A 20,750-nucleotide genomic window follows, 5' to 3' on the forward strand; every position below is an offset into this window, starting at 1 on the left:
TTCGGGTTAGCAACTCTGCTTTATGAGTGTGGCCCCTACTTGACCACTAGATTGTGTACTGGTAATAAGAATGGTAATAAGAAATGGATGGGTCCTATTTTCAATAATAAGGGCCTTCCAGCACCGAGAGGTCACTGAAAGTGCAGAGGTTTACTGGGGAAGTTTTGCTATTCTCAAATACTGTATGAAGGATTTTCTAGCTAAGGAAATTCACCAAAGGGACAAGAGGGTGTGAGGACCAGGGGCATAGTGACCAGAGTGCACAGTGGTGCACAGGCACTACCAACTTTAAATGCTATCACCAGTCCCTGCTTCCCGTGTTTCCCTGCACCTCTAAGTCGTCATGCTGCAGCTTAAATATGGGCGACTCTTCCTTACTGTGGCCCCTGCAATGAAAATATCCCATGTTCGAACCGCTGGGTTGTATCTTAGGAGGCCTACATCGTTGAAACATCCGCTGTTTGAACTATTCAGCCCCATGCACTTCTAACAGAAGAAGTTTGAACCATGCGGGCCTCCATAGATACAAAGACCTGTAGGTCAAGCAAGGAATGTTTTCACTTGTGGGGCTGCAGGAGGGAAGAGGTGCAGCACAACGACTCAAAGGTGGTGGTTAAGGCAAGGGAAAGTGCAGGGGAAGTATGGATCTGAGGGAGAGAGCAGGGGAAAACGGGAAACAGGGCCTTGGGGAGCAACAGAAGGATATGGGAATCAGGGACTGGGAAGAATGGGAGGCGGGGATTGAGAGGTAGATCAAGGGAAGAATGGGATTTGGACCAAGGATAATTTCAGAAAAACCTGCTCTCCTTGATTCCCCAGTTTGCTTTTGCAGGTGAGATTGCTTCCAGCCCACGGACCTCAGAGGCAATTTTCCCCACTCCGGCTGAGTTCCCAGTGGCTCTCTGGGGCTGGGAAGGTAGCCCCTGGTGACGGTGGGGTTACCTTAGGATTCAGATTGTCTTTGCAAAGATCATTCCGATGTAAAAATGCATTCACAACATATCTTTGCCCTTGTGCATCGCAAACAAAACCCCCCACCCAGGGCTGGCTGAGCACGGGGCGTCTTCTTGTGTCTGAGGCAGGGCTGCCAGTGGTTCTTACTTTATATACCAAGAGGCTTTGATCAAACACAAATGTTATGTTCTTCCTTATACTGGGGACTCTGGGGCAGGGGGATTCTCTAATCTCGGCAATGAATGGGTGTTTTCATCAGAGTAATAAATAGTAAGATGCATGTGTGAAGAGGCAACTTTAGAAATTGCCACTTTGGGCCAGCACAGAGGCTCTGCATACTGCCATGAAAAGGACCTACATTCAATTATTGGCTCAGATCTTCTACCCCCTGATTTCTCTGGAGCTGTTGATTGATGCTGCAGAGGCAGCTTTCACAACCCCTGGGGGAAGGAAGTCATAGACATCGCAGATCAACGATACCTAATGGCTGGATTTAGGGCCTCTTACTACAGGGTTCTGAAAGCAGCCCTGGTTCATGGTCCCCCTGGTCATGGAGGGTCACTGCAAAGACTCAGCTAAGTGAGTTGGGAAGTGATAGAAATTGGGGGGGGGGGAAAACTGTGAATGAAGGCTCATGGTAGAGCAGCCCCAGTCGATGCTCGTTCCTCTTAAGCTGGAAACCCAAAGGAACAGGAAACCGCTGGGCCAAGAAAATTGGAATTACCCGTTCATTGCTTGTAGGAAGTGGAAAATAATCCTACAACACACAGCAGCTTCATATGAAAACTTGTATTGAGACTGCAACAACAGAAGATGTGTTTATATATTTATTGTAGAGGAGCGTTGCTGATTTCTGTGATAAACTGCAGCAGATTCAAGAATGGGCATCAAGAAAGATCATGAGAAGCCTCGATACTGGACGACTTGTAGATGGTAGTGAAGTTTTGTAGGGGATGGGGCAGTTAGCAGTGGCAGTAGGGATGTCATTGGCAATTGGTGTCTGTGGTGACAGCGTTGTACCATTTCCACTAGAGGTGTTTACAGTATTGGCAGTGCTGGAGGTGGAGATGGTTTAGTAAACTGGAGGTGGATGCTTTGGTGGAGGTACTTGGTTCGATGGTGGAAGGTGGACTGGCAGGAGCGATGGCTGAGGGGAATGGCAATTGGATCCCTTCTCTTTCTACATTTTGTCCTTATTCCTGAGCTGTGCTTTCCGCACGTACGGCTTCCCAGCCTTAGCCGTCTCTGTTTCTATCCAGTTCACATAGTTGGAGACCAGAGCATAGGCGGCAGGAACTCCCCTTTCAGTGCAGCCAATGCCCCAACTCACTATCCCCACCTGGTACCAGAAATAATTCTTCAAGGTCTTGCACACCAGGGGCCCGCCACTGTCACCCTGTGGGGAGAAGGAGAGGAACCGTCAGCTCCCTGTAACAGAACCTTCAGCACTTACTGATCTTATTCCTATACACATCCAGGAGATTCACTTACAGCTTCCAATCTTTATAAGGAGGGGGGATGGCATTTGATAAATATTGTTTAAGTTAGTAAAGGGCCATAATCTGTCTTAATTGACTGTGGCTCCTGCACAGCAGTAAAGAGCCGGCCTCCGTCTGTGATATTACATACACACATGGTATTAACATAGAAACAGACCAGATAAGGACCAGAAGGCTCATCTACTTACTGCCCAATTGACTTCCTACTATAATATCACTGTCCCTGATTAATTTATTAATTTATTTATTTGTTGATTCTTTAAACTGTTAAATCTGAACAAATCTGGCCATAGTGGTGCACAGCATTCATACAATAAAACAACGTAAGTACAAAAAAATCATACAATAAAATAACGAATCAATCGTTACAAGTAACTAATACAATAACACCCAGTATGAACCAGAAATCTTCATAAGCTGATAATTAAATTAGCCAAGCTTTCATTTTCTTCCATAAGGATAAATAATTTGTTTCCGATCTTGCTTCCCGGGGCACTTAATTCCAGAGATCCGGCCCTTGAATTAAAATATCCTTCACCGATGAACCATCTTATCTCCCTCCTGCCTGGAAGGGACCAAACAAAGAGCTTCATCCTGAGATTGCAAATTATGACCAGGGACACAATTCCTAGCACCTTGCTGTAAATATTTTCCCCCAGCCCCATGTACTGCCTTAAACATCAAGGTCCTAATTTTAAACTGAGCGCGCTTTTCTACCGGCAGCCAACGTAATTGCTGCAAAAGAGGTTCAGAGCTCATTCTTCTAGGATGCCATAAGTCAACTGGGCTGCCACTGAATATTCTTCTCTGGGAGTCCTGCTAATAAGGCATTGCACTAATCAAATAAAGGACATCCCAAGGCCTGAAGCAATCACTCTAAAAACCAAAAAATCAAGTACCGGTCTTAGCCTCCCAAGCTGTCTGTGTGTGTGTATATACAAAAACTACGCACTAGCAGTGTACCTTACCTCAGCCACCCATGCAGAACACAGACTGACCCTCATCAAGTACAGGATATGTGACTAGAAATATGGAGACAAAAAATGTAATGGAAATCCCAAGAATTCAGACTCCACATGCTGTGCAGCAGTAGTATACGTGAAACAAAAATGCATTTCCTCATTTGCTATGCAAAATGAAAAGGATAAGAGATACATATTTCCAAAATGGGCAATTCTATACAATAAACTAAAAGTAAAGATGTAGATATTCAAAAGCCATTTAGACGGATAACTCACAAGTTATCCATCTAAATAGCAAATGTGGGTATATTCAGCCACTTAGCTGGGTAAATCCGGCTATAATTTACTAGGATAAAAAAGGGGCATTCCTGGGAGGGGTTGAGCTATCTGGCTAACTTAGTTTTAATATCGGGTGTATGTGGCTAGGTTTGCTGGATAACTTTAGACCTGCTTCTGAGCCGAATGGATGCAAATAAAATAGTCTTTACTACAATTTAAAGAGAATAATCCAAGCCACGATGCCAAAAATAAAGACAGCAACAAAATCATAATAACAATAAAAATGATTATCAGTTTGTCCATATTAGGTTTTACCTCCCTTCTCACTTCTCTTGCACCATTATCCGTGGAAAACTGATCCCCTTGCAATGTGGGAAAACTGGAATGGGGTTCCAGCATGAAGTGAAATAGAAGAAAATCCCCAAGCACAAAAACTGCAGAATAACTGTCCCCCATGTACAAAATCTTCCAACTTTAGTCCAAGTTAACTTCCCTTCAAACATGGGAAAAACTGTATTACTACCTCAATTGGGTGTAGCCCTTTGAGTCCTGGTATCAAAGAGTATCAAAATCTTTTTACCCTTGCTTCTTCTTCAGGCCACTCAGGCAACTAGACTCTTGCCCCAATCCTCTGGGTTACCGGGGGTACGCCCTTCCCTTCAAATTGGTCAAGTCAAAGTCTAAAAATCCTTTACTCTAAAATTTTTCAGTATTCAAATGCAAGCATGATGAGCAAAGGCCCATCCAGCAAGTAATGAGTACTAAGGAGAAACCCACCCATAGTAACACCCCAGCCACTGGGACCTGGGCAACTTTTAAAATTACACCCTCTGACCAAGTACGGGACTTAGGAATGCAGATAGACGAAAACCTAACAGTGGAAAAGCACATAAATAAATTAATGAAAACAGGCTATGTGAAACTGCTCCTACTACACAAACTGAAACCATTGCTGACTCATGAAGACTTCCGCATGGTCCTGCAAACCCTAATCTTCTCTAACAAAGACTACTGTAACTCTCTTTTACTAGGAGTACCTAACTGTCTAATAAAAAAAAGCTACAACTTCTGCAAAATGCCGCAGCAAGGCTCTTAACAGGATCAAGAAAATTTGATCACATCACGCACTCTCTGATAGCTCTACATTGGCTACCTGTACAATCCTGAATTCACTACAAAGTATTAACACTAATATATACAACCATCCATTCTGATAATCCAGGTCTAGCAGGACTACAACCTTACAAACCACAGAGATCGATAAGATCTCAGAATAAAGGATTACTAGCTGTGCCAACATTACTGAATACTCATTTAACAAAAATAAGAGACCATGTGTTCTCTATTACTGGACCAATACTGTGGAACTCACTACCCGAGACACTAAGACTAACCCCAGAAAGAAAAAAGAAATTCAAAAGTGAACTGAAAACATGGCTATTTACAAATACCTATAACCTACCTTGAAACTTACCTGAGATCAGAGTAAACACCAATAAGGACAACTTAAAACTACCTGTGATCAGAACAAGCCCCATCAAGGTCAAAGACATTCATAAACTAACAATAGAACTAAATAGCCCATCACACCCCAACAGCGCCAAAATAAAAAAATTAGAAACGTATTCTATAGACCACTACCCTCTTATCCCAGCACCTTGGTTAAAACACTAGAACACCCCATAGATCTAAATCTCAATTGATTGTATAGTATGGAGAAAATATGGACAGTTGGCAACCCTAAAGGTGAGGGGAGAGTGAGTAGTGGGGAAGCCGAGATTAGTAGTGAGGGGGACAGCTTGGCTGGAGAGAGAAGGGAGACACTGGTGGGGGAAGATTGACACTAGGAAGGAAATGGTAAACAGGGGTTAGAAGAAAAGGAGCATGTGGAAGGATGAGGGGAGGGGGAGTGTTGGAGGAGGGAGACATCTGGGAGGAGGCTAAAAAAGGGAGAGACTGGTGGGAAGAGGTTTATGGAAAATTATTAAGGAGTTATTTAGTTCATGTGAAGAACTTTGTAAGTGATTAGAAATTAGTGGAACAAAGAGAGTCATTAATATAGATAGTGTAATTGCATGACATGAGGCCTAAACGTTCTGAAAATATGTATGCCATTTTTCTTAGTTTGCCTGGTAACAAGAAACAAGTCATGAAATCAGATATATTAACAAGGAGTTACACATGAGGCTAACTGTGCAGATATGAGGGGAAAACCATGAATTTACCCAAGGGAAGACCTGCCTCACAAATCTGCTACATTTTTTGAATATGTTAATAAACATGTGAATAGAGGTGAACCAGAAGATATAGTATATTTGGATTTTTGAAAAGTGTTTGACAAAGTGCCTTATGAAAGGCTTCTAAGAAAACTAAAAAGTCATGGAATAGGAGGTGATATCCCTTCTGTGGATTGAAAGCTGGTTAAAAGACAGGAAACAGAGCGTAGGATTAAATGGTCAGTTTTCACGGTGGAAAAAGGTAAACAGTGGAGCGCCTCAGGGATCTGTACTTGGACCGGTGCTTTTCAATATATTATATTTATAGATGATCTGGAAAAGGATATGATGAGTGAGATGATCAAATTTGCAGATGATACAAAATTATTCAGAATAGTTAAATCACATGTGGATTGTGATACATTGCAGGAGGACCTTGTGAGACTGAAAGATTGGGCATCCAAATGGCAGATGAAATTTAATGTGGACAAGTGCAAGGTATTGCATGCATATAGGGAAAAATAACCCTTGCGGTAGTTACACAATGTCAGGTTCTATATTAGAAGCTACTACCCAGGAAATAAATCTAGGTGTCATAGTGGATAATACATTGAAATAGTCAGCTCAGTGTGCTGCAGCAGCCAGAAAAGCAAATAATGTTAGGAATTATTAGGAAGGGAATGGTTAATGAAATGGAAAATGTCACAATGCCTCTGTATCGCTCCATGGTGAGACCACACCTTGAATACTGTGTACAGTTCTGGTTGTCGCATCTCAAAAAAGATATAATTGTGATGGTAACATGGAATAGACTTAGTTTTTGGGTACTTGCCAGGTTCTTATGGCCTGGATTGGCCACTGTTGGAAACAGGATGCTGGGCTTGATGGACCCTTGGTCTGATCCAGTAGGGCATGTTCTTATGTTCTTATGGAGAAGGTACAGAGAAGGGCAACCCCCCCCCCCCCCATCCCATTTCTTCTAGGACATACATATTTAGTTTCCTAAGTCTCGTCTCAAAGAGCTATGATAAAGACATTCCAGTAACTCGGACTGTATTACTTTACCATGCAGGCGTTACGGCCTCCTTCCTCATAACCCGCACATAGCATGTTCTTCGTTAACGACCATATCTGTTTCTTACACCGTTTCCATTCTACCAGCTCCATCTCCACCTTCTGTAAGACTTCGGGATGTCTTATTTCACCTGTAAACCAAAACATGTTGTATATAAGCGAAACCTCCTTTCCATCTTAATTAGAAACCTGGCGATGGAGCCGGCATGCTGACTCAGTGGTAATGCTTCATACTGCCTTTGATTCCAAGTTCAGGTATTTTGCTCTGAGTCGGCTGGGGTTGTGGGTGCTGCAGAGCTAGCACTCATAGCCCCTGATAGGAGGGTTCCTCAGTCATCTCAGCACAGTGACAATTAGTGGCCAGGATTGCAGAGTCCTAGGATTGCAGAGTCCTACAAAGAGCTCTGCTGCATGATAGCCAAGGACTTTCACTGTAATGACTGAGTTCAGTGGGGAATATAAAACTGGGGACAAACCTTTGAGTGTGTGTGAATGAAAGATCTTGGTCCTGAAGGAGTTGCAGTTGAATTAAGAGCTGCTGAGAGTGGGACCTGGTACTGGGGTCAGTCCAAGCTGCTTAACTAAAACTATTGCTTGCTGAGGATAGATTAATTCTGCTTTGAATTCTATTTCCTTTTCTCAGCCTGTCTGTCTGGCATTGCTGCCTGGATGTCCCTGCGCCACCTTTAAACTTAACATGGCCAAGTCGGAGCTCCTTATCTTTCCACCCCAGTTCACCTCCCCTCTTCCCCCTTCCTCTGTTTCTGTGGATAACACGGTCAGTGTCCCCGTCCCATCAGCCCAAACTTTGTTGTCCTTTTCGACTCCTCCTTCTCCTTTTCCACACATATCCAAAACACTGCTAAAATGTGCCATTTCTTTCTTTATAACATTGCCAGAATCCGTCCCTTCCTTTCTGAACGCACTACCAGAACCCTTATCCACTCTCTCATCTCCTCCCGCTTAGACTATTGCAGCCTGCTCCTTACAAGTCATCCCTCTCCACTGCAATCCGCCCCAAATTTAGCTGCATAACTTATCTTTCGCCAAAGTTGCTACACTCACATAACCCCTGTTCTGAAGTCACTGTATTGGCTCCCTATCCGCTCCTACATACAGTTCAAGCTCCTCTTTCTCACCTACAAATGCCTTCACGCTGCAGTACCTCACTGCCTCTCCTCTCTTATCTTTCTCTACGGCTCTCCTCGTGCACTCTGCTCGTCAGATAAGTCACCCCTATCCGTGCCTTTCTCCAGCACTGCCAATTCCAGACTCCGTGCTTTCCACCTGGCTGCGCCGTGTGCTTGGAATAGTCTTCCTGAGTCTGTGTGTCCTGCTCCCTCTCTTGCCATGTTTAAATCCCATCTACAGACACACCTTTTGGAAACCGCTTTTAAATCTTATGCCTGTCTGCTTTTAGTCTTGCTAATTTTCTTTTCTTTTAACCAAGTCTCTTGTCCTGTATGTTTGTCTTTTTAGATTGTAAGCTCTAGTGAGCAGGGACTGGCTTGTTGTATGTTTGTACAGCGCTGTGTATGTTGTGTAGCATTATAATAATGTTAAGTAGTAGTAGTAGCTGGCCCAAAATGTTTGTCCTTCTACATTACAACATTAAATGTGCAGAAGACATCATGCCTACCACCTAATACCTGGGGAGTAGTTGCCCTATTCAATTAGCGAAGCTTCAGAAAAAGGCCTGGTATAGGCTCATGAGGTCATCAGTTGACAACATCTTCTCTAGACTTATTGCTATACACCAAGCTGATGAGTCTGAGTCCTATCAGCACAACTGCCTTGAGTCCAAAAAGCTCAGAAACCACAGGACACCCATCCTATAGGACAGATACTATGCTATGTTGGCCACAAGTAATGGCAGCCATTTGGACAGGTAAGGGCCTCAAACCTGATAAGAGCTGAAAGATCGCAAGTCTGCTTGGAAAATGACCATTCTGCAAGCTGTCTTCCCTGGAATCCTCAGCCCTTCTGCTTTAAGGGTGGCCACAGATAGGATAAGGACTGACACAGCTACCTAGCAATTGGAACAAACTACTCTGCAGATATTCAATATACCTAAGTAAATAAGAAATAGATCATCAGGCCTGAGCTGGACAGGCCTTTGTCTGGGCTGTGGACTCAGATTAATACAGCTATTAGATAATATACCCCAACTCCAATTTCCCTTAGTTTATTTTAGTTTAGTTTATTGTCTAGCTATAACATTTTTCCACAAAATTCAAAGTGATTTACAACAGAACAAATTATCAAATGCATAAGAGCAGAAAGGCAAGCTAATACATAAAATTGACGAATACCAATCGGAGAGCGCATATCTCTCCCATTCTAAAAGATCTTCACTGGCTCCCAGTAAACTTCAGGATTCTCCATAAATCACTCACAATTATCCACAAAAATATTCACCATCAGACCCCTCTTGATCTGCTACACCCTCTCAAATTGCACTCGACGGCCAGACCCTTAAGGGATGCCTACAAGGGATCCTTACATGTTCCTCCAATCAAAGTTGTGTACACCACACAAACATCAGAGACCGGACATTCTCTATCACAGGTCCCTCCATCTGGAACGCCATGCCTCCGGACCTCAGGCAGGAAACTTGTCTACTAACTTTTACAAAGAAACTAAAGACATGGCTGTTCTGCCGAGCCTTCCCCGCCACTAGCCCAAAAGCCTGACTTAGAATTGTTCCAACAATTATGTAAATAAACAAACACTAAATCATGCTTACAAGTTATCATGAGGACGGCTCCTTGCCTCCTTCCCATACTCTCTTGTATATAGTACTTTATCTTCGTTCTCCCTCTCTTATTTCCTACTCCCAGTTAAGGCATCCTTGTTATAATGTAACTTTATGCTCCTTCAAATTGTCTCTTGTTGATTGGTTGGTTATAGTTACTGCTTAGTTCGATGTAAACCGAGTTGATTTGATTTGTATCAAGAAAGTCGGTATATAAAAGCCTTTAATAAATAAATAAATAAATAAAATATCCAGCTCTGCACCGGGCCCCAACACCATCGGAGGACTCAATAGCAGGGACCATCGGGCCCTCACCCCCAGGAGACCTGCTGCCTAGAACAGCAAGGCCAACAGCGCCAGGAGGCACTTCAGCCCGAAGGAGATTCTCCCAAAGCGACCCGGTGGCCATTGGAGCCCCCAGGACCCAAAGGCCCGCCCCCAGGTGACCTCACAGGAGGCGACCGGCCCAACAAAAACACGCGATCTACAGGCGTCGCATGACAAAGGGGCACTCCCCTTTGTGCACCCCTTAGTGCAAGCCTTAGTAAATTCACCAAACTAAAATTCCTACTGCATACTACACAGCATGCAACTACAGATCGCAATAGATACACCAGCAAACATGACAACACACCTCATCTCAACAAACGGAGGAACAAAAATGGAAGCCACCACACAGCAACTAAATAAAACACCGCATGAAGAACGCAGAAAACACAAGAAAAAAAAGTGAGTGCCATCGCTCAAACTTAACATACAGGAATCTAAAGACATACACCAAATGCATGCTCCTATCTTTCAATCTTGTTAATGCACAATCCATAGTTTAAAAAATGCCCATTCCCACAGACTTACTCATTGATGCCATTGCATTGAATGAAAGACATTTTATTAAATTATCACTAATTCCTTAAAATCCTATGGATAAGGCATGGTAAAATTTAGGCTCCAGCAAAGATTTTAAATAGGTATTTGAAATAGAAACGAAAAGTATTAGTGTTAGCCAGTAAATATTAATAGGTAGAATATGAAAACCAATTTTTACAAGCAATATGACAGCTTAAGTTACTATTAACTGAGCTGTAAGAAACTACTGTGCAATGAGGGATGAAGTAATTGAAGATAATTAACTATGAGTCCAGGGAAGTCTATATAAGAAAAGTAAACTCGGGGGAGGGAGGGAACTAAACCGTTGAGATTATTTGCAGGGCAGTAAAAATTCAGATAGCTTGTAGCTCCCTCTCACAAGAAGACCTGCAGACATCAGGGAAGAAGTGCAGGACTGCTTATATGATATCCAAAAGCACAGCATGTTCAAGCAGCATTGTCTGAATTACAGTATGAAGAAGGCTGCTCACCCTGTAAAAATGTTGCTAGCAGTCATTTTTTGTATGTGTGGGTTTGATAGTTGCTTGGTTTTGGTTGTAAATATTACTACCCTTCATTTTAAGGCTTGGGGGTAACCTGCACGGAGCTGCAGTTACTACCCTTAATAGAAACATGGGTGTAACCAGCACGGATTGGCAGCTATTACTACAAAAAACTTTGCTGGGCAGTCTGGGTGGTCCATTTGGTCTTTTTCGGCCTTTGCTGCTATGTTTCTTAGTGCCCATCCCTGGTATTGAAAGCAGTCTTTCAATCGTTACCCTACTGGATCTAAATAACAGGTACATTTTAAAAGGCGCGTGTGCACCCATAAACGCGTACATTGGGCACACGAGCAAAGATACGCTTAATTTTATGTCGTGCGAGCAAGTGCATGCGTATCATTTAAAATATCCCTGCCGCACGTATGTTACCTGGGGGGGGAGAAAGAGAGAAAGAGAAAGACACTATAACACTCTATCTCCCACTGTAAGAGGGGCACTTTTAAAGGGTAAGGGGGTTTTTTTGGGGGGGGGGGCAATTTTACAAAGGTCTACAGACTCTTACACCCTAGGCAAACCAATCTAACACTGCTCCCCCCCAAAAAAAAACCCCACCCTGAGTTGAAAGTGCACTCTTACAGTGGGAGATATATAGAGTGTCAGATTGTCTGTTTGTCTGTCTCTCTCTCTCTCCCCCCTCCTTCCCCCGGTGATCAGGATCCCTCTGGCTCAAACTCTCCAGATTTGCCCCTCATCAGGACCAGAAGTAAAGTTACGCAGGTAATATAGGAACGTGCGCCATGATCAGCCTTGGCAAAAATTTGGGGTTACACGAGTAAGTCTTGGCCCCGCCCTGAAACACCCTCAAGTCCAGCTTGGTAAAAATACGTGCACCCTGGTGTCTGTCAAAGAGTTCAAAGATTAGCGGTAGAGTATAACAATCCTTAACTGTGATCTTATTCAGAGCTTGGTAATCGATGAAGGGCCTAAGGGATTCATCCTTCTTTTGTACGAAGAAGGATGCACCAGCAGGGGGACTTTGATGGTCGAATGAAGCTTCGAGCTAGGTTTTCCTGAATATATTTGGACAAAGGCTTAGTTTCTGGAACTGACAAGGGGGTATGTCTGCCCACGTGGGAGTGTGGCTCCAGGAAGCAGTTTAATGGTGCAGCTATAGCCACGATGCGTTGGAAGCGTCTCCGCTTGCTTCATGCTAAAGATATCTGCAAAAGCATGGTACTGGGTAGAAAGGCATGGAAGAACTTCCACTACAGAGACTACAAGAAATGGGAGCTGTAGGCCTCTGATCCGGAATACAAGAAGAGAAGTACTATTGAGTATAACTCCAAAGTTAGCCGGCTAGGTTTGTCTGGCTAACGTTTGGGTCCCGACAGTGACTGAATATGGACCTGCTTGTTTATTATTAGTCTTTATTGTTTTAGTTTGATATCCCACCCTTCCACTCAAGGAGCCCAGGATGGGATACAATATACACAAGTAATGGCTATGACACAGTTATGTGTTTTTATCAGTTAAATCTTAACTAAAACAATACGATCCTACCAACAAACAAGCTTCGTATGGATGATAAGGCTTCATCTTGTCCTTCCCCCTGGACTCAGACATGTTCTCATTGGTACGTTAGCTGAAACATGGTGCACTCACCAGTTGTACTCCACCCGATCACAAAGCATGTTGTCCAGTCTTTGATGCTGAAATTACCAACAGGTGGAAGGCAGATGGGCGTCTTCAGCATGCTGAGTTTTATTGGCTTGAACAGCAGCAACAGGGCAATGTCATTGTCATTGTTCCATTCAATATATTTCACATGAGTGATGATTTTCTTCACCGATATTACTTCCCTTGCTGTCCAGAGAGTTGTTATCCCCAGTTTCACTCTCAGGACCTTAGATCTGTAGCTGAGCAGAAAAGACAACACAGACCAATAAGACATGAGAATGTGAGACAGCAGAATGCAGGAGGCTGAAAACGCTGGGGAGACTGGCAAAATGCAGAACATGGAAGGACCAAAAATGCTCGAGGAGACCGCAGATGAATGCAGAGAGCACAGAGGCTCTCGGGAGGAGGCAACAGCAAAATGCTAAGAGTGCAGGAGCTGGAAATAGTAGAGAATACGCCAGCAAAATACAGAGAGTGCAGGGGCTGAAAACACCAGAGGAGACTCCAGCAAACTCAGTGTATGTTTTGTGCAAGTAGGAATAACATTTAATCACTGGATGGCATTTTAGATGTGTGAGCATTATATTTATGTGATAATTTACTTATGAGGAAATGGTGTATCTGTTTCTTTAAAAATTTGCATTTTTCTTATTTGTTAGCCTACTTTGCATAGGAGGTATAAAAGTGGGAAGGTTTTGGTGCATTTTGCCCTTTTTGCTTTTTCTGCCCCTGCCCCCACCAGAGTAGGGTGGGTGATAGCGATTTCCAGTATGTAACTAGCTGGAGTTTCCAGCCTGTTGGCTGGCGAGGCCCAGGGGCCATCCCAGGTCCAATGGGGCCTTGCAGAAGCTCTCTCCCCCCTCAAGGAGGTGATGTGGAATGGGTCCTTTCCTTTCCCTGAGGGACTGCTCCAAAGATGAAGACCAAGAGGTTTCTTCCCCCTTCCAAGGAGCCGACCAAAGTGGTGAGAATCTGAGGCTGCTCCCCTTTCAAGGGGATCAGTCCGGGAGGCTGACGAGTAGGGCGAGTCCAATATGAGGAGTGTCCGAGTGTTCATTAAGTGCAATAGTCTGGGGAACCTGCACTGAGAAGGAAGGTCAATGACCAGAGGGAGAGTGAGTAGACTATGAAAATGGAAACTGCATTGTGTCCCTTTTGGATGTGAGTCTTGGTATGGATATATTGAAAGGTGAACCCCATTCCTTACACAGGGTTAGGAAGAAGATACAGAATAAGAGGAAGGCTGAGAATTCAGACTGATTGGCTATCCCAAGGGCCTAAGATGGAGTTAAAAGTAGAGAGAGTGTGGGCATTTAGAGTTGGCTCTTGAAGAGTAAGGAGCTGTTTTTTTCCTTTCAGCCTGCTGAGTTGGGCCCACTAACCCAACTTGGAACTGTATTTTTATTTGCTTTCAGAAGATATTTCTTATCAGTACACTCCCCGTTTGATAGGGTCTGCCTCCTTTTTGAAGAGAGAGATGTCTAAAGGAGGCCAGCACCCCAGTTCAAGATGGGTGAAAAGGTCTGGATAAGTACCCAGCACCTGCGCCTATGGCTTCCCTCAATGCATTTGGCACCATGCTTTATTGGGCCTTTACCAGTGATACGGCAAGTGGGCCCGGTCATGTACCAGCTAAAACTGCTGCCTAGCTTGAAATTCCACATGTTTCACATTTCTCTGCTCATAGCAATAATGCTTTCTTGGCCCTCCAGAGTGCTGCCTGAATCTCAGGAAGTCATTGCTGATGGAGACACAACATATAAAGTCCAAGAAGTCCTAGATTCCCGCTGGAGGGGGCAAAAGAATAGAATATTTAATCTCCTGGAAGAACTATGGCCCAGAGGAAAATTCATGGAGGCCATTGTCCAACATATTAGATCCCAAACTCCTCAAGGACTTTCATCAGTGGTACCCCAAGAAACCCAAGACCTCAGGGGTTATAAGAGGGGGGTACTGTTGTGTTCAGTAGTCCGTGAGCTAACCCTGTGAACTGCAGCCCTTATTTCAGGTGCTGGGCTGGCATGGAAGAATGCATCCAGGATCCAACATATTGCCAGACCCTACGCGGCAGGACGCCGCTACCAGCAATGCGCTATGCCTCGCCTTAGACACTCACATGCACGACCTCTCCACGTTTAAAGGGACTGTGGCAGGAAAGTGCCCACAACTCCTAGTGATGATGTCACCGTCACTACCCTAAATAAGGCAGCTCTCCAGAAGCAATTCGCCTCAGCAACAGGTCCAGCTACCGTGAGTAATGTGTTGCTTCCCAACCTGATTCCTACCTTCATCTCTGCCTGTTCCAGTCCTTGTCTGCTCAACCTGCCCTGCTTGTCTGTCTGCCTCAGTCCCATCCATCCCTCTTCCTCTCCATTGAACGGACACCCGGTTTGGCCCTTGCCTGGACCCTGGACATACCTGATTGCCGCCTGTCCTCCTTGCATGGACCTTGGATTTGCCTGATCGCTATCGGCCTATGACCCTAGCCTGGCTTTGAATCACCTCTACATTCATCAGCAGAGACCCTCGCCTAAGTCCTGCTGGCCCTGGCACACAAAGGCTCAATCTGAGGGGAACATGGGCTGGTAAAGGTGAAGCTCCTGACCGGGCTCTGCTTTGCCTGGGTCCACCTGTTGACGATGAGAAACTGCAGGGCTCCTCCCTGCAGGTAGAGCAATCTCGTCTCATCCCAAGGGTCCACAAACACAACAGGATTTTCCCCCTTTTTTTGTTAGTGTGGAGATTTCTCCCCCCCCCCCCCCTTCACAACTTATGTTCTCTATCTCATAAGAACATAGGAACATGGCAATTTCTTATGTTCTTATGAGATAGAGAACTTCTGTCAAGACTGGAACATCAGACTCCTCTCCCAAAGAAGTCACACAGAGAGGAAGGCGAGAACAGGACTGAAACATCAAGATTTGGAGACTCCCAACAGGATCTCCACCCCAAAGGGATCAGGACTCAGGCTGTGGGCAAAAGACAGAACTAGGGACTCCGGTAGGATCTTTTTGTGGCGTGGGGCTCCCCCCTCAGATTCCCCAATTTACTGGACCATTTTGTGTACAGATGAGGAGACAGTGGCAGACTCCCTCCCAGGAGACAGAGAGATAGTCACAAGCACCCCAGCAGAGAGATAATGTAAATAGCTCAGATGTGCAGTTTCATTTGTGAAAAGTTTGTGGGACAGTGATTGACGTTTTGGAAATAATCAGTAAACTTTATTTGAACACCCAGCCTGAGTGCAGCCTGTCTGTGTATCACCAGAGAGATGCACACACACACACACACACACATCAGGAGACGCACTCCATCACCTGGGCCACAAAGAGTTTCCTTCCCCCCCACAGAAGGTGCTCACTCCCCGGGAGCTGGAGAGAATAGCCCCAGCCAACAAATACTTTTATAGCCCTAGGGGAAACAGCAACCTTCCCCCCCCCTCCCCCCCAGGTAAAGGGTTACATTAAAATAAGAAGACTCCATGAAAATGCACAGAGTGCAGGGGCCAAACTACTGGAGGAGACCCAGCGAACTACATAAGGTGCAGGGGCTGAAAATGCTGAGGGAGGCTCCAGTGTGGAACTGATTGAAGGCGTTTGAACTGTAGGAGACCGGGAAAGATTTGAATGGAGAAAGCTGAGATACTCACAATGGATCCTTGAAACAGTGAGCGGCTGAAAGGATCCACCAGGCATTCAGGATGGAGCCTGCACAGAAATGTATGTTCTGGGTCTGAAGGCTGACGGCCCAGGGCCACTCCCCGGGGAGAGCATCCCTGCCGCCAATTATCCGGGACTGGCGGAAACCATGGCTTCTGTTCCCAGCGGGAAGTCCATCATAGTCAGCACGAAACCCACAGTCTGAAAGAGAGGGAGGCCTTACAGTTAAATATATCCCCCCCCCTCGAGATTTTGAATTTATTATTTTACCCATTAGACACTCCCTCCATCTTCTTCTCAGCATGAGTTAGCTCTACTGTTCTACCCAGGGTCAGCTTTAGTGGTGGGGTGCAAACCACTGCCTTAAGAGTTTGGCTAGGGAGAGTATCTCCATGGCTTGAAAGGGGCGCTGGGGCCTTCAACTGGAGGAGCCACTTCTCTGGCCATGTACAGCGCTGCTTCCCCTGGTTGCGATGTATCCAGCCTTGGTCCCACCCCAGGGGTCCCTGAATATGATGCTTCTGCTAGGGTCGTCAAATAAATCCATGACACTGGGGACTGATTGAGCAGGGACTGGTTTTACCCCCTGTGTATCTATGGACTTGTGGCTCCAATGTCCTTGTGAAAGACAGGGTAGAATCTTCAGTAAAACCCATATAAACAGTGTTTTCCTAATGTGTAATTATGCTATTGTCAGAGTTGGTGTTAGTAGTTTTTCAAACTTTGGCATGGTTATCTTAGGGACAATATTGGCACTGGTTCTCCATTCCACTAGAGGAATTAGATTGTGTGTGACACAATGGAAATGCTATCGTATCTGCTACGTACCTGCCCAGCATGTCCTGGTTATCCAGGGCAAGAGGCATAGCCACATTTTCAATATATATGTCAGAAAACACATCCCTGGGAATGTCAGAAGGGTCTAATATCCCCAGATATAGTCCATGAACAGCCCATAGAGCATCCAGCATTGAGAGCAGAAACTCGGGGCAAGAGAGCTGTAATAATATTATAAAGACTTGTGATATCACAGTGACCCATCTACTAACATTCTGATGGCTCAGCCAGTCCTGGTAAGCCACGCCCATCGCAATGCATGCTGGGACTCATAGTCCTACTTAGAGAAACTGAAAACTTAACTTCACAGGTGGGGAAAAATCAGAACCAACTTAACCTGGCCCTGATGGCATGGAGCCAACTGGTCACTTTTGCACTTATTTCTACAGTGCATTCAAATATAATATTATAATGATATGCCATACAAACACATTATAGATTGCTATAGGAGGCATGGAGGGGATTTCTAAAACAGCCTTAAAAGCAGCTTTCCTATTTATTTATTTTAAATAGCTTCATCAGTAATGGTCCTGAAGTCAAAGTAGGAAGAGATTCATAATTTACCACAGAGAGCAAAGTCTGATCAGTTTATATTCACTGGAGTTCCCTCCAGAATTTTCAGCCCCTGTACTCTCTGTGGTAAATGGAGATTGTGCAGGAATCTCCATATGTATTCTCAGGACCCTGAATGATCCACAAGTGTATGTAATGTTGCTTTTATTTATGTTGCTTTTATTATATACGGTATATTATATACGGTATATTATATATACGGTATGTTATATATTATATATTATATTTTATTATATTATATAAATTTATTATATACGGTATATTACCTTGTTACTCTTTTTATCACATTGTTAATTTTCTATCGCTTTCCTTACTTTCCAAGTTACTTTATGTCCCTGTTTTATTGTAACTGCTATTTCTTCTTATATCACATGTTAATGTTCTAAGTTTTTCTCCTCTTGTCACACCCTGTTAATTGTAAACTGACATGATGCGACTCCCATCGCGAATGCCGGTATATAAAAAATTAAAATAAATAAATAAATAAAATGTAATTACATTACTGCTCGTCCCATTCCACAGACAGGGGATTAACTGGTTAACACACTGATGGATCGTAATCAGAATACAGCTGTCCTGGGCTGCTGCTCAGGGAAATGATTCTCACTGCTGAATTATGCAAATATTTTTTAGGCCACAGTGACACGAATCCCATTTTCACCTTTATGTTGTCTTATTTCTGATTTGAAAGGTGGTCAGGGTCCTTCCGGAGACTCTCCACAATTTGGTCAGGTCAGGAATCCTTTATCAAGAGTAGCTCCAGGTGCTAAGGACAGCAGAAACCTGCAGATTGCAGAGGGCTGCAGAGACGTTTGTATGTGAGTATCTCCGTGACTGTGTCTTGTACTTGCAATCTATCTTTGTGTCTCTCTATATGTTTTGTTTATTTCTTGTAGGTGTGAGTGCTTTTTATTGTCATGTGCGATATGCATCTAGTCTATGTGTGTATATTTCAATGCATTTTGTGTATGTGTGTGTGTATTTCTGTGTGTCTTTCAGTGTTGTATGTGCACTTCTATTCTACTTTGTGTGTGTTGTGTCTATTTTTGTATTTCTATGTGCGTTGAATGTGTGAATGAATTTCTGTGATTTTGTATGTTGTGTATATCTCTGTGTTTTGTGTCTGTGTGTATCTATGATGCCTCTATTTTTGTATGTATCTGTTGTGTTTGTGTGTGTATTTGTATGGGTTTTCCATTTGTGTTGTGGCCCTGTGTTTTGTGAGTATGAATCTGTGTATGTCCTGGGGAGGTTAATTTTCATAAGTGCTTGGAAGTCAGCACATATGTGCGCAGAAAGTATTTTATAAACTGTGCGCTGGAAGCTGCACAGCTCATAAACTAGTGGGTATCTCTGCCCCAAACCTCTGTGCATATGTGCAGAAGTAGGGCATCCTTTTTACACAACATTTGCATAATGTTTACATCTATTTTATAAAAGTACACATATATAATTTACAAACCAAAATAACTGTAACAGCCTCAATTTATGTGCACAGGCTGTTATTCTCTAAAGATGGGTTAATATACATTTGTACTTCACTTTTTAAATACTTGTGCATGTACATTCAACCCACTCAGCAAGACCTCCTCCTGTTCACCCATGGAAAGAAGAGGTGATGTTTAATTTCTGTGACTGAAATAGCAGGTATAAAAGAATGCTTGTAAGATGGATCCTTTGCATGAATATTCCTTTGCGTTCAGGATAGGTTTTGCGGAAGACACTTCAATGTATCAGGCAAAGGGTTAATTTTGCTCCTTATGAGAGAAAATTAGTTATTTTGATTCATAGTTGTAGGATGCAGTTGCACAGGGGCTCTCAGTAACATTTACAGTGTCTCAGCCCTCCCATCACAGCCTACAGCCCTCCCTTCTCCTAGCCTGATAAGAATCAGAATCAGGCTAGGAAGCTTCAATGACACAGACAGAGGGATACAGAATACAAGATGGAGACAAGACTTAATCAGAGGATAAGAATGCCACTTAGCGCCAGCTGGCAGTTATTGTCCTTGATGCTCAGTGAAGTACAGAACTTGCAGCTTTCCTGGCGCTGAGAGCTGGAAACACCTGGCATTTGCTGAGATTTAGTTTATAGACACAACATAATAACATAAGTTGCCTTACTGGGTCAGGATGAGGGTCCATCAAGCCCAGCATCCTGTTTCCAATAGTGGCCAATCCAAGTTACAAGTACCTGGCAAGTGGCAAGTACCCAAACATTAAATAGATCCCATGCTACTGATGCCAGTAATAAGCAGTGGCTGTTCCCTAAGTCATGATTAATGAGTAGTTATGGACTTCTCCCCCAGGAATTTATCCAAAACTTTTTAAAACCCAGCTACTTTAAGTGCCTTAACCATATCCTCTGGCAATGAATTCCAGAGCCTAATTGTGCTTTGAGTGTAAAATAATTTTCTCTGATTTGTTTTAAATGAACCAGTTGCCAGTGTCCCTTAGACTTTGTATTATCTGAAAGAGTAAATAACCAACTTACATTTACCTGTTCTAGTCCTTTCCTGATTTTATAGACCTGTATCATATCCCCACTCAGCCGTCTCATCTGAACAGCCCTAACCTCTTTAGCCTTTCTTCATAGGGAAGCAGTACATGCCCTTTATCATTTTGTTCGCTCTTCTCTGTACCTCCTCCAGTGCAACTCTCTCTTTTTTTGGAGATGCAGAATGTATATGGATTAGTTACTGACAATGAAGATGAATGGCAAATAACACAATCATTAGAAGATTGATTGCAAATATAAACAAACGGCAATAGGAATACAATAAAATAGGCAACGTATATATTCCTTAGGATATTCTTTAGGGCCCAAGGAATTTGTCAACTCTTCCACTTGAAGAGATCTGCTCTCTGATAGCTCTGACTATTTTTATATAGCTCT

The 20,750-nt window shown here is 43.7% G+C and overlaps 1 protein-coding gene across 1 annotated transcript; it reads right to left on the bottom strand.

Annotated features, from left to right (window-relative positions):
* Positions 1-1,828: 1,828 nt before the first annotated feature.
* Positions 1,829-17,311, bottom strand: LOC115077469 (serine protease 52-like). The gene is made up of 4 exons (XM_029579761.1): positions 17,274-17,311; positions 12,772-13,025; positions 6,976-7,115; positions 1,829-2,350 (listed from the first exon to the last, which is right to left on the bottom strand). The coding sequence occupies exons 1-4, from the start codon at positions 17,309-17,311 to the stop codon at positions 2,135-2,137; spliced, it is 648 nt and encodes a 215-aa protein (XP_029435621.1). The 3' UTR covers positions 1,829-2,134.
* Positions 17,312-20,750: the final 3,439 nt, after the last annotated feature.

The sequence above is a fragment of the Rhinatrema bivittatum genome, chromosome 16 (assembly GCF_901001135.1).
Source record: "Rhinatrema bivittatum chromosome 16, aRhiBiv1.1, whole genome shotgun sequence".
In the NCBI taxonomy this organism is placed as follows: domain Eukaryota; kingdom Metazoa; phylum Chordata; class Amphibia; order Gymnophiona; family Rhinatrematidae; genus Rhinatrema; species Rhinatrema bivittatum.